Source organism: Tachyglossus aculeatus, chromosome 5, assembly GCF_015852505.1.
Source record: "Tachyglossus aculeatus isolate mTacAcu1 chromosome 5, mTacAcu1.pri, whole genome shotgun sequence".
Lineage (NCBI taxonomy): Eukaryota > Metazoa > Chordata > Mammalia > Monotremata > Tachyglossidae > Tachyglossus > Tachyglossus aculeatus.
The window spans coordinates 102,482,663-102,496,280 of record NC_052070.1 but is presented as its reverse complement, the minus strand read 5'-3'; the positions used below and the strand labels follow the sequence as shown (position 1 = coordinate 102,496,280).

Genomic DNA, 13,618 nt, shown 5'->3' with positions numbered 1-13,618 from the left:
TAGTATTATGGTACTTTTTGAGAGCTTACTGGGTGCCGAGCGCTGTTCTAAATTCTACGTTGATCAGGTTGGAAGCGGTCCCTGTCTCACATGGGGCTTCCACTCTTAATCCCCATTTTACATATAGGGACCTGAGGCCCAGAGAAGTGAAGTGACTTGGCCAGGGTCAGCCAGCGGACATGTATCAAGGCTAGGATTAGAACCCACATCCTTCTGACTCCCAGACCCGGACTCTATCCACTAAGCAACACTGTTTCTCTGCTTCTTTCGCCAATGAGGAACGAGATTCTCTCCTCCACCGCCCCCTCCAGTAATAATAATAACAATAATGATGACAATAATGATGACGGTAGTTTTCAGGCACTTAGTACGTGCCAGGCACCGTGCTAAGCGTAGGGGAGTATACAAACAAAGTCTCTGCCCCACCTGGTGCTCACAGTCTCAATCCCCATTTTACAAATGAGGTTACCGAGGCCCAGAGAAGAATAATACTAAACCCCGTGGTGTTTGTTAAGCACTTCCTATGTGCTAGGCACTTTACTAAGCGCTGGGGTGGATACAAGCAAATCGGATTGGACGCAGTCCCTGTCCCACATGGGGCTCACAGTCTTGATCCCTGTACTACAGACGAGTTCACTGAGGCTCAGAGAAATGAAGTGACTTGCCCTAGGTCGCACAGCAGATGGGTGGCGGAGCTGGGATTAGAACCTGGGCCTGTGCTCTATTCACTAGGCCACGTTGCTGCATAGAGGAACATAAGGGACAACTAAGTATTTTCCCACACTAATCCCTTGGAGTCCATGGAAGAGGACGGAGATACATGCTGACCATTAGAATAATAATAATGTTGGTATTTGTTAAGCTCTTACTATGTGTCAAGCAGTGTTCTAAGCGCTGGGATAGATACAAGGAAATCAGTTTGTCCCACGTGGGGCTCACAGTCTTAATCCCTATTTTACAGATGAGGTAACTGAGGCACAGAGAAGTTAAGAGACTTGCTCAAAGTCACACAGCTGATTAATGGCAGATCCGGGTTTAGAACCCCCAAGCCTGTGCTCTTTCCACTAAGACGCTGCTCCTCTGTAACTATGGTATCCGTTAAGCGCTTACTATTTGCCAAGCACTGTTTTAAGGGCTGGGGTAGGTTCAAGGTCATCAGGTTGTCCCACGTGGGGATCACAGTCTTAATCCCCATTTTACAGGCGAGATAGCTGAGGCACAGAAAAATTAAGTGGTTTGCCCAAGGTCATACAGCTGATAAATGGCGGAGTTGGGATTAGAACCCACGATAAGGACTGAACTCCTTATCTTCCCTCCTAAACCCTGCCCTCTCCCTGACTTCCCTGTCACTGTAGACGGCACTTCCATCCTTCCCGTCTCACAAGCCCGCAACCTAGGTGTCATCCTCGACTCCGCTCTCTCATTCACCTCTCACATCCAATTGGTCACCAAGAACTGCCGGTCTCACCTCCACAACATCGCCAAGATCCGCCCTTTCCTCTCCAGCCAAACCACTACCTTGCCGGTTCAATCGCTCATCCTATCCCGACTGGATTACTGCATCAGCCTCCTCTCTGATCTCCCATCCTCCTGTCTCTCTCCACGTCAGTCTCTACTTCACGCTGCTGCCCGGATCATCTTTGTGCAGAAACGCTCTGGGCATGTTACTTCCCTCCTCAAAAATCTCCAGTGGCTACCAGTCAACCTGTGCATCAAGGAAAAACTCCTCACTCTCGGCTTCAAGGCTCTCCATCACCTCGTCCCCTCCTACCTCACGTCCCTTCTCTCCTTCTACAGCCCAGCCCGCACTCTCCGCTCCTCTGCAGCTAACCTCCTCACTGTACCTCGGTCTCGCCTGTCCCACCGTCGACCCCTTGCCCACGTCCTCCCCCTGGCCTGGAATGCCGTCCCTCCGCACATCCTCCAAGCTAACGCTCTTCCCCCCTCCAAAGCCCTAGTGAGAGCTCACCTCTCTGCCTTCGCAGACTGAGCCACCTTTTTCCTCTCCTCCTCCCCTCCCCCGCCCTACCTCCTTCCCCTCCCCACAGCCTCTGTACATATCTTTGTACAGATTTACTACTCTATTCATTTTATTGGTACATATATACCATTCTATTTATTTTGCTAATGATGTGCATCTAACTTTATTTCTATTTATTCTGATGATTTGACACCTGTCCAGATGTTTTGTTTTGTTGTCTGTCTCCCCCCTTCTAGACTGTGAGCCCGTTGTTGGGTTGGGACCATCAATATAAGTTGCCAACGTGTGCTTCCCAAGCGCTTAGTACAGTGCTCTGCACACAGTAAGCCCTCAATAAATACGATTGAATGCTTGAATAAATGAACGATCTCTGACCGCCCCCCTAAGCCCGGGCTCTTTCCTCTAAACCAAGCTTCTTAGCTCACCCACCTCACCTCAACAAGACTGTCAGCCCGTTGAGGGCAGAGGCTTTGCCTTCTTCAGGTCATCTACCCCTTCCTCAGCCACCCTGCTGTGGGTGCTCCAAAATCACTTTCTGTTCACCAGCTGGAGGGCCTGAAGAGTGCAAGGGATAATGTCCATATCCGATGACAAGCGACGGGGAAATTTGTATATTTGATATCCTATGTGAGAGCCTCATCACGTTTGCACCCACATTCTCCTGTAGTCCTTTTGAACACCACTATTTCCATATGTGATTGTATTAGCAATCTCTTCCTCCTGTCTGCAAATTAATAAATGGCAATGTTAAGCACTCGCTATGGGTCGAGCACTGTCCTAATCACTAGGATGGGTAGAAGCTCATCAAGTTGGACACAGTTCCTGTCCCACAATATTAATGATAATGGTATTTGTTAAGCACTTACTAAGTGCCAAACCCTGTTCTAAACGCTGGGGTAGAGATGAGGTAACTGAGCCCCAGACAAGCGAAGCGACTGGCCCAAGGTCACATGACAGACAAATGACAGAGCCGGGATTAGAACCCGGGTCCTCTGACCCCAAAGCCCAGGCTCTTTCCACTAGTCCACACTGCTTCACACTGCTCACTGCATGTCTGCCATCCCCTTTAGAGTGGAAGCTCCTTGAAAGCAAGGATCGAGTGTTCTACCTCTATTCTACTCTCCCAAATGCTCAGTATAGTGCTCTGTACCCACTAGGTGTTCAATTAAAACTACTAGAGTGTAGGTCCGGGATCAGATCTTCTACCTCTATTCTACTGTCCCAAGTGCACGGTAGAGTGCTCTGGACGCAGTAAGTGCTCATCCTATTGAAGTGTAAGCTTCTTGAGGGTAATGAACTATTCATTCATTCATCCAATCGTATTTATTGAGCGATTACTGTGTGCAGAACGCTGTACTATGCGCTTGGAAAATACAGTTCAGCAATAAAGAGAGGCAATCCCTGCCCACACCGGGCTTACAGTCTAGAAGGGGGGAGACAGACATCAGAACAAGTAAACAGGAATCAATAATATCAATATAAATAAGTAGAATTATAGATCTATGCACATCAAAACAAGTAAACAAGGATTAATGTTAATAAATAGAATTATAGATATGAACATATGTACCCAAGTGCTGTGGGGCCGGGGGAGGTAGAGCAAAGGGAGCGAGGTGGGGTGATGGGAGGGGGAGGGGGAGCTGAAGAAAAGGGGGGCCCGATCTTCCACCTTTATTAGACCCTCCCAAATGCTTAGTACAGCCTAGCTGCAAGAGCACAGGCTTGGGAATCAGATGTCGTGGGTTCTAATCCCAATTCCACCACTTGTCTGCTGTGTGACCTTCGGCAAGTCACTTCACTTCTCTGTGTCTCAGTTACCCCATCTGTAAAATGCTACTGATGCCTGTCTACTTGTTTTGTTTTGCTGTCTGTCTCCCCCTTCTGGGCTGTGAGCTCGTTGCGGGGTAAGGATTATCTCTATCTGTTGCCGAATTGTACTTTCCAAGAGTTTAGTACAGTGCTCTGCATACAGTAAGTGCTCAATAAATGTGATTGAATGGATGAAATGAATGAATAAAATGGAGATTGAGACTGTGAGCCCCATGCGGGACAGGGACCTTGTTCAACCCGATTGCCTTGTACCTACCCCAGCGCTTAGAAGAGTGCTTGGCACATAAAGAAGCAGCGTGGCTCAGTGGAAATAGCATGGGCTCGGGAGTCAGAGGCTATGGGTTCAAATCCTGGCTCTGCCAATTATCAGCTGTGTGACTTTGGGCAAGTCCCTTAACTTCTCTGTGTCTCAGTTACCTCATCTGTAAAATGGGGATTAAGACTGTGGGCCACACGTGGGACAGCCTGATCACCTTGTAACCTCCCCAGCGCTTAGAACAGTTCTTTGCACATAGTAAGCGCTTAATAAATGCTACTATGATGATGATGATGATGATGATGATGATGATGATGATGATTATTATTATCATTGAGAAGCAGCGTGGTTCATTAGGAAGCCCGAGCTTGGGATGTAGAGGTTATGGGTTCTAATCCCGCTTCTGCCACTTGTCAGCTGTGCGACTTTGGGCAAGTCTTAACTTAACTTCCCTGGGCCTCAGTTACCCCATCTCTAAAATAGGGATGAAGACTGTGAGCCCCATGTGGGACAAGCTGATTACCTTGTATCCCCCCAGTGCTTAGAACAGTGGTTGGCACATAGTAAGTGCTTAACAAATGTCATTATTATTATCATTGCTATTATTATCATTATTATTATAGTAAGCTCTAAACAAATACCATAATAAGTAGTAGTAGTTGTGGTAGCAGAATCCTCTGTATGTAGTAGGTGCTTAATAAATGCTATTGATTACTTGACCCTGGGTCTTGTTTCTGTTTACTCTCCCAAGCATTTAGTGCAGTGATTAGCACCCAAAAGGCACTCAATAAATACTATTGGTCATTGATTGATTGCTTGATTGATTGACTAATTGACGTATTGATCGATGCCAAGAAGCCACATCCACGAGAAGCAGGGCATGGGTAAAGCATACCGAGACTATAGCACTGAGCTCATTGTAGGCTTGAAGTGAATATTGCCTGCTCCAGTGAGAATAATAATTATGGCATTTGTTAAGCACTTACTATGTGCCGAGCACTGTTCTAAGAGCTGGAAGCAGCGTGGCCTAATCGATAGAGTACATGCTCAGGAGTCAGAAGGACGTGGTTTCGAATCCCAGCTCCACTCCTTGTCTGCTGTCTGAGCCCCTTTAGACTGTACGCTCGTTGTGGGTGGAGAATCTATCTGCAAACTCTATTGTCCTCTACACTCCCAAGCGTTTAGCACAGTGCTCTGCACATAGGAGGAGCTCAATAAATGCGGTTTATTGATTGACTGGTATAGCCGAAGAGGCAAATCAACGTGTACAAAAACGTCAAGGAAGGATGTGATTGCCAAAGTGCTGAGGAAGCTGCTTTTTATTAATAATAACTTAATAGATGAGTTTTTATTATTAATATCAGTTAATTATAAATAATCTCATAACAATAATAATAGTAGTGGTATTTGTTAAGCACTTACTCTGTGCCAATCACTCTACTAAACATTGAGAGAAATATAAGATAATCAAGCTGGGCACAGTTCCTGTTTTACATGGGGCTCACAGGTTAAGTAGGAGGGATAATCCTTCAATCAATCAGTCAATCAGATTTATTGAGCACTTCCTGTGTGCAGAGCATTGTACTAAGCGCTTGAGAGAGTACAATATAACAGAGTTGGCAGACACATTCCCGGCCCACAGTGAGTTTACAGTCTAGGGGAATGAATCAATCAATGGTATTTATTGAGTGCTTACCGTGTGCAGACATTATACTAAGCGCTTGGGAGAACGCAATATAACAGAGTTGGTAGACATATTACCTGACCACAATAAGCTCACAGTCTAGAGGGGAGAACAGGCATTAAATCTCCATTTTAAAGATGAGGAAAATGAGGCCCTGAGCAGTGAAGTGACTTGCCCAAGGTCATGCAACAGAAAGAGCTGGGAATAGAAACCAGAACCCTGTACTAAGCGCTTTTCTTCCTGATGAATTTTCCCAAGTGCTTAATATAGTGCATTGCCAACAATGGGCACTTAATAAATACTTTTAATACCACAGAAGGGAACTGGACTCAGTGAATTCAATTTCAAACCTTTCCGAAAAAAAAACCCCCCTCTCCTCCGGGAAGACTTCTCAGACTAATTCCCAACCTTTCCTTCCAATACGTCTTTGCACTTTTGTACTTTTTTCCTTTCCTCAGCATATATGCCTATGCAATTTTTATAACGCTGTTTTTTATAGACCCAGCACCGTGCTATAAGTGCTGAGATGGATACAAGATAAACTGATTGGACACAGTCCTTGGACTAATATTCTAAAAGGGAGGGAAAACGGGTATTGTATCCCCATTTTACCAATGAGGAAACTGAGGCACAGAGAAGTTAAGGGGCTTTCCAAAAGCCACACAGCCAAGAATAGCAGTCCCAGTTCTCCAACCCATATCTCATGTCTTTCAGTCCTGAACCGGGCTAAGATTGGTAAAGTAAAATATGACAGTATCACAAAGGTTAATCAGTCAAACAATCAACCAGCGGAATATATTGAGTGCTTACTGTGTGCAGAGCAGTGGACTAAACACTTGGGAGACTACAGCAAAACAGAGTTGGTAGTCACTGTTAAGCACTTACTATGTACCAGACACTGTACTAAGCACTGGGGTAGAAACAGGCTAATCAGGTTGAGCCCGGTCTTAATCCCCATTTTATAGATGAGGGGACTGAGGCACAGAGCTGTGACATGCCCAAGGTCACACAACAGACAAGAGGAGGAGGTGGAATTAGAACCCAGGTCCTTCCGACTCTCAGGCCCGGGCTCTAGCCACTAGACCACGATGTTTCTCAAATTCCTCCTCCACCTCTCAGTCGGGGTGTGAGCTGTGGGGATCCCCTCTAGGAGAAAATAAAATCCCTCCTGCTGGCCCACGGGCGCTGACAGGGTCCAGCGATCTGAGGAATTTGGAGGGGCACGCAGGAAGCAGGCCCGAGAAGGAATCAGGATAAAGTCCAGCATTCTTCCACATCCGCTGTTCATTTCCCCCGCCTCTCCCTCCTCACTGTGTGAGAACCGGGCCTCCACATGAATTGATTTCCCTCTAGGGACCGGGACTAAACTTTTCAGGTAGCTGCTGTCTTTTTTTTTCTTTTCCCTCAGCCCCGGGCAGCCTCCGCCGAATGTTCCGTCTAGCTGGTAGGCCCCTGAGACCTCGTTAGGAAGTCCACCCTCTTGCGTCTTATTAATAACTTTCTAAAGCGCTCCACGCGTTGCACTTTTAACGAGTCCATAGGAGACTCCCTGCAATGGGTAACGCTTGGTTGCTAATTTCCACCGAGCTCGTTTTAGCCTGGGAGAGCCCAGTTTCAGAGCAATAGATAATGCTTCTGGTGGCTCTTGGGCTGCTGGGATGGAGGGAGGAAGGAAGGGTCCCCGGTAGGGTCGAGGCGGGGGCGAAGTATGCTGCCACCCTCTCCCCCCCCCCCCCATCTCCGCTGTGTCCTAGGAGTGACCCCAGATACGGTCCCAGCGGAGAGGAGGCCGAGGATGGAGTCGGCCGGGGAAATCAGCCAGCTTCATTCCTGACTGAAGCAAAGTCCTCCCGGCTCTCAGCTCCCAGGCTGAACCTCTTCGGACAGTTTTCCTCAGCAGACTAGTTGGATTCTCGCCTAGGCCTCAAGGCTTCGTTAAAATGCTGTGGACTATGTTATTGAAAACACACACATGCACGCATATACATACATTTACATTTATATCCATACGTGCATAGCCCCATACTAACACACACATACATAAACATGCTCACACACATGCATGTTTGTGTTGTACATATATCCATAAGTATGCTTGCAGCCGTACATATGTGCAAACAATAATGATAATAATGATGATAATGGTATCTCTTAAGCACTTATTACGTGCCAAGCACTGTTCTAAGAGCTGGAGTAGATATCAGGTAATCAGATTGCCCACGTGGGGCTCATTGTCTTAATTTTACAGATGAGGGAACTGAGGCACAGAGAAGTGAAGTGACTTGTAAACACATCCACATGCACACATATGTATGCATTATACACATTTTTTATATATTTTATACATGATATGTATATATCTATAATTCTGTTTATTTATATTGATGCTATTGATGCCTGTTTAATTGTTTTGATGTTTGTCTCCCCCCTTCTAGACTGTGAGCCTGTTGTTGGGTAGGGATTGTCGTGGTTTATTGGAAAGAGCCCGGGCTTGGGAGTCAGAAGTCGTGGGTTCTAATCCCAACTCTGTCACTTGTCTGCTGTGTGGCCTTGGGCAAATCACTTAACTTCTCTGTGCCTCAGGCACATCATATGTAAAATGGGGATGAAGACTGTGAGCCTTACGTGGGACAACCTGATTACCTTGTATCTACCCCAGCGCTTAAAACAGTGCTTGGCACATAGTAAGCTCTTAACCAATACCAACATTATTATTATTATTATTATTATTATTACCTCTGTTGCTGAATTGTCGTCTTCCAAGTGCTTTCCACACAGTAAGTGCTCAATAAATCTGACTGAATGAAATAAAAGTGAATGAAATATGATTAAATAACATATTTATATATATATATATATATATATATATGTTGAGAACGAAATATATATATGTTTGCATATGTGCAAACATACACCCACAGGTATTTGGGCATACATGTATGTGCATATGTACCTAGATATGCATGCACACTCACAAGTCACGTGACGGCACTCATACATATGCATGAACACATATGCAGATCTATAAGCACATTCGTATGAGGGGAAAGCAGCCCTGGATTAGTGGAATGAGCCCAGGCTTGGGAGTCAGCGGTCATGGGTTCTAATCCCGGATCTTCCACTTGTCAGCTGTTTGACTTTGAGCAAGTCACTTAATTACTCCGTGCCTCGGTTCCCTCATCTGTAAAATGGAGATGAAGACCGTGAGCCCCACGTGGGACAACCTGACTACCTTGTATCTCCCCCAGCTCTTAGGACAGTACTCAGCACATAGTAAACACTTAACATATACCATCATTATTATTATTATTACCTACAATCTCACACATAATTATGCATACATACATGCACACTAGGGTGGCCATTCACCAAACTTCTATACAGGACAAGTTCGGTTTACAGCTGGTTTTTCCCCTATTCGATCAATGAATCAGCGTTGCTTATCCAGAGACGACTGTGTCCTTACTACTGAGCTAAGCATTGAGTTCTGTACTGTACTAAGCATTCAGCTCTAAGTACTAAGCACTGAGAAGAGTTCAGGAGAAGCAAGAGACACACTGCCTTGCCCTCAAGGAGCTCACAATATAATGGGAGGAGAGATCAAAAATATATAAAGGAATAAAAGCCGAAGGAAAAATGAGGATTTAACAGGAAATGTGTCAGGATGAAATGGTTGAATAAAAAATTGAATAAGTGTAGGTATGTATAAGGATAAATATAACAATTAAGGAACATATACATGCATACGTATCAATCAGTTGATAGCATTTATTGAGTTTCTTCTCTGTACAGAGCACTGTACCAAAGGCTCAGGAGAGTCTCCCCCTCTGGAATGTTAAATTCACTGTGGGCCTTGTTTGGGATATGAGCTATTCCAACCAGATTAACCTGTATCTACCCCAGCACTTAGTACAGTGCCTGGGACATAGGAAGCACTCAGCAAATACCATTTAGGAAACACAAAAGCATGGAATCAGGATTTCAACCTTCCCTAATTGTGGCAAATATTCCCCACAATCCTCCAGGGAAACAAGCCTTCTGTGTTAGCCATTTTCGTGCTATTTGGAGCTACCAAAAACACAATACACAATCGATCACTTGATGGCATTTATTGAGCACCTACTGAGTACTAACACTATACTCAGTACTTTATTATTATTATTAATATTATTTATCATTATGATACTGATACTAAGCAGAGGGGTAGCTACAACTAAATCAGGTCGGACTCATTCCCTGCCCCACACTGGCCTCACAGTCTATTATATTTTCTGCTTATTATGGTATTTGTTAAACACCTACCACGTGCCAGGCACTGTACTAAACTCTGGGGTAGATGCAAGATAGGAAACAGACCGTGTCCCACATGGAGCTCACGGTCTTAATCCCCATTTTACAGAAAGGTTAACTGAGGCACAGATAAGTTAACTGGCTTCTCTGTGTAGAGGAGAGGGAGAACAGGGATGGGAACAGAGAAGCAGCGTGGCTTAGTGGAAGGAGCACGGGCTTTGGAGTCAGAGGTCACGGGTTCAAATCCCTGCTCTGCCATTTGTCAGCTGTGTGACTTTGGGCAAGTCACTTCACTTCTCTGTGCCTCAGTTGCCTCATCTGGAAAATGGGGATTGAGACTGTGATCCCCCTGTGGGACAACCCGATCACCTTGTAACCTCCCCAGTGCTTAGAGCAGTGCTTTGCACAAAGTACGTGCTTAATAAATGCCATTATTATTAATCCCCATTTTACAAGGAAGCTGAGGCAGAGAAAAGTCAAGCGACCTGCCCGAGGTCACACAGCAGACAAGCGGAGGAGCCGGGATTAGAATTCAGGTCCTCTGACTCAAAGACCCATGCTCTTTCCACTAGGCCATGCTGCTTCAAATCCTTGAAGCACATATGACAGTAGCGCTCATTACAGTGCTCTGCACACAGCAAGCCCTCAATAAATACGATTGAATGAATAGTAGGTCATACGTTTCCTTCCCTCGAGTAACTTGCAGTATAATGGAGATCCGTGAGATCAATCTGTCACTGGCAGTCATTGAGCCCCTACTCGGTGGTAGTTATTGTACTAAATGCTTGGAAGAGTACAAGACACTTGTCCCCAGCCATCAAGAAGTTTACAGGCCAAAGGAGATAACGCGCAATCAATTTTGCTCTTTTCATACTATCCTAGACCTACTGAGTGCTAGGCACTGCACTAAATGCTGGGGAGGGTACACAAAAGAGTAGCAAAACACATAATAATAATAATAATAATAGTATTTGTTAAGTGCTCACTATATGCCAAGCACTGTTCCAAATGCTGGGGTAGATACAAGGTAATCAGGTTGTCTCACCTGGGGTTCACAGTCTTCATCCCCATTTTCCAGATGAGGCAGCTGAGGCACAGAGTAGTGAAGTGGCTAGTATTCCATTCTTACACATAATCATAATATCATTATTAACAGTATTAGTATTAGTATTAATATCATCATCAGCATCAACACTATGGCATTCGTTAAGTGCTTACTCTGTGTCAAGCACTGTACTCAGCACTGTGGTAGACGCATGCTAAACAGGTCAGACCCAGTCCCTGCCCCAAATGGGGCTCAGTTCGAAGTAAAAGGGGCAACGTGATTTGAATTTCCATTTTATAGAACAAGAAACCGAAGCACAGAAAAGTGAAGTGACGAGCCCAAGGTCACACAGCAGGAAAGTGGCAGAGATGAGAGTAGAATCCAGGTCCCCTGACTTCCAGGCCCGTGCTCTGTCCACTTGGCCACACTGTTTGTCTTAACTTGTCTATACATTTATGTATAACTATCAATCAAGCCAGCAAGCAGTCATATTTACTGAGTACTGACCGTGCAGAGCACTGTACCAAGCACCTGGGAGGGCCCAATAAGTTTACAGACAACAGCGGAAGACAGACATTCAAATAAATTATAGATTCAGTGTCCCTTTAATCCTTATTCTGGGTCCACCAGCTGTCAGCCCCTTTTGATCTGTTTCACTCATAAGAGTACTTGTTAAAGCGCTGACTATATGCCAAGCACGGTACTAAATACTGGGGTAGATACAAGATGATCAAGTCCCATTTGGACTCACAGTCCAAGTAGCAGGTGGAACAGGTATTGTACCCCCATTTTGCAGGGGAAGGACCTGAGACATAGAGAGTTCATTTAAGACATATTTGCTGAACGCTTATCGTGTGCAGAACACTGAACTAAGTGCTTGGGAGAGTCCGATGTAACAATAAACAGACACGTTCTTCGCGCACAACGAGCTTACAGTGTAGAGCTACACTCTAGAACTGCAGGCTAGAGACGTGAAATGACTTGCCCAAGGTCACACAGCAAGTAGGGGGAGGAGCCATGGTCAGAAACCACTGCAAGCTCGTTGTGGGCGGGGAAAAGGTCTGCTTATCTTTATATTGTACTGTCCCAAGTGCCTTAGTACAGTACCTTGCATGCAGTGCTCTGCACACAGTAAGCACTCAATAAATACGATTGAATGGAAGAAGGAATGAAAGGAAGTGCTCAATAAATAAAATTGACTGAATGATTCATAGTGAAGTCCTCTGACGTCCAGCTCCGTGAGCTTTCCACTAGGCCACCCTGCGTCCGAGGAGTGTAAGCTCCCCATGGACACGGAATGAGTTTCCTCTTGCGTTTTACCGAGCGCTCAGTCCAGCGCACCTACTTCCGAGGGAGTCCAGACCATAGCGGTCCTATGGGTGCCGAAGAGATCCCAGCGGGCCTACCTTCTGTCTCAGCAACGGTCGGAGGGCCCCCTTGACCTTCTCATTCCTCAGGCTGTCGATGAGGGGGTTGAGGACGCCATAAAGCATGCCCACGAGCCCGTCGCTTCCTGGAGAGTGACCGCAAGATGGCCGGATGTAGGTGAAGATTGCGGGGCCGTAGAAGCGGCCGACGGCCAGTAGGCAGGAGGTGCAGGTGGACGAGGTCCGGCGCTTACCCTCGGCCGAGCGGCTCCTCAAGGTGACGCCCGCGACGAGTACGTAGAAGGCTAAAGTGATAGAGAAGGCGCCGATCCCACCCACGGCCAGAGCGGGACAGGCCCGTCACCGGAGGGACGTCACTGTAGTACTGGTCCACCAGGTTGGAGAGGCAGAAGGTCATGGTGAAGGTGAAGGACGCGTGCAGGGGGTAGTTGAGGAAGCGGGCCGGCCAGTCTCCGGCCACCAGCGCGACGCACACGCCCCCGTCCATGAGAACAGCGTAATGGAGAGGGCGGAGGACGGCCAAGCGATGCTCAGAGGCCGTGACCGCCAGGAGGAAGACGTCCTTACCCTTCGGGGCCACCAGGAAATAGAGCTGAAGGGCGCACCCGGCCAACGAGATCGCCGGTCTCCGGAGGCGAGGCCCCGCAGTACCTTGGGCACCGCGGCCATGGGGCAGAAGGCGTCCAGAAAGACAGGGTGGCGAGGAGGACGTACATGGGCGTGTGGAGACGGTGGTCACCACGGAGGGTGAGGAGGAGGCCACCGTTGGCCAGGAGCGTGGCCGAGTAGATGGCATCGAAGGCCGCGAATCTCACCTCTGGCCAGTCCCACAGTCCCTTCAGGAGGAAGCCGATCCCCCCGGTCCCGTTTCCCTCTGCCATCCGCGGGCGGTTAACTCGATCCGACCGTGGGCAGGAAGGACCTGGGTGCTAATCTCGCTCATCTGCTGGGTGACCGCGGGCGAGTCGCTCCACTTCTCTGGGCTTCGGTTTCCTCATCTGTAAAATGGAGATTGGGACTGTGTCCTGTCTTATTATCTTGAACCTACCCCAGAGCTTAGTACAGTGCCCGGTACACGGTAAGTGCTTAACAAATACCCTCAAGAAAATAAAATATCCGTGGAGTGGGACAGGTCTGGGGCTGG

General features: G+C 46.9%; 1 protein-coding gene across 1 annotated transcript; it reads right to left on the bottom strand.

The window, feature by feature from the left end:
* Positions 1–2,509: 2,509 nt before the first annotated feature.
* Positions 2,510–13,355, bottom strand: LOC119928842 (olfactory receptor 5B21-like). Its single transcript, XM_038747357.1, has 4 exons — positions 13,080–13,355; positions 12,793–13,042; positions 12,493–12,758; positions 2,510–2,536 (listed from the first exon to the last, which is right to left on the bottom strand). Exons 1-4 carry the CDS (start codon positions 13,353–13,355, stop codon positions 2,510–2,512), a joined length of 819 nt encoding a protein of 272 aa, XP_038603285.1.
* Positions 13,356–13,618: the final 263 nt, after the last annotated feature.

What these genes read in the sequence shown, in the direction of transcription:
- LOC119928842 (XM_038747357.1), bottom strand. Translation starts at nt 13,355, where the DNA reads ATGGCAGAGGGAAACGGGACCGGGGGGATCGGCTTCCTCCTGAAGGGA. An exon ending in CCGGCGATCTCGTTGGCCGG is followed by an intron (nt 13,043 to 13,079) that starts GTGCGCCCTTCA and finishes GTGGCCCCGAAG; the next exon opens with GGTAAGGACGTCTTCCTCCT. An exon ending in GGGCCTGTCCCGCTCTGGCC is followed by an intron (nt 12,759 to 12,792) that starts GTGGGTGGGATC and finishes CTATCACTTTAG; the next exon opens with CCTTCTACGTACTCGTCGCG.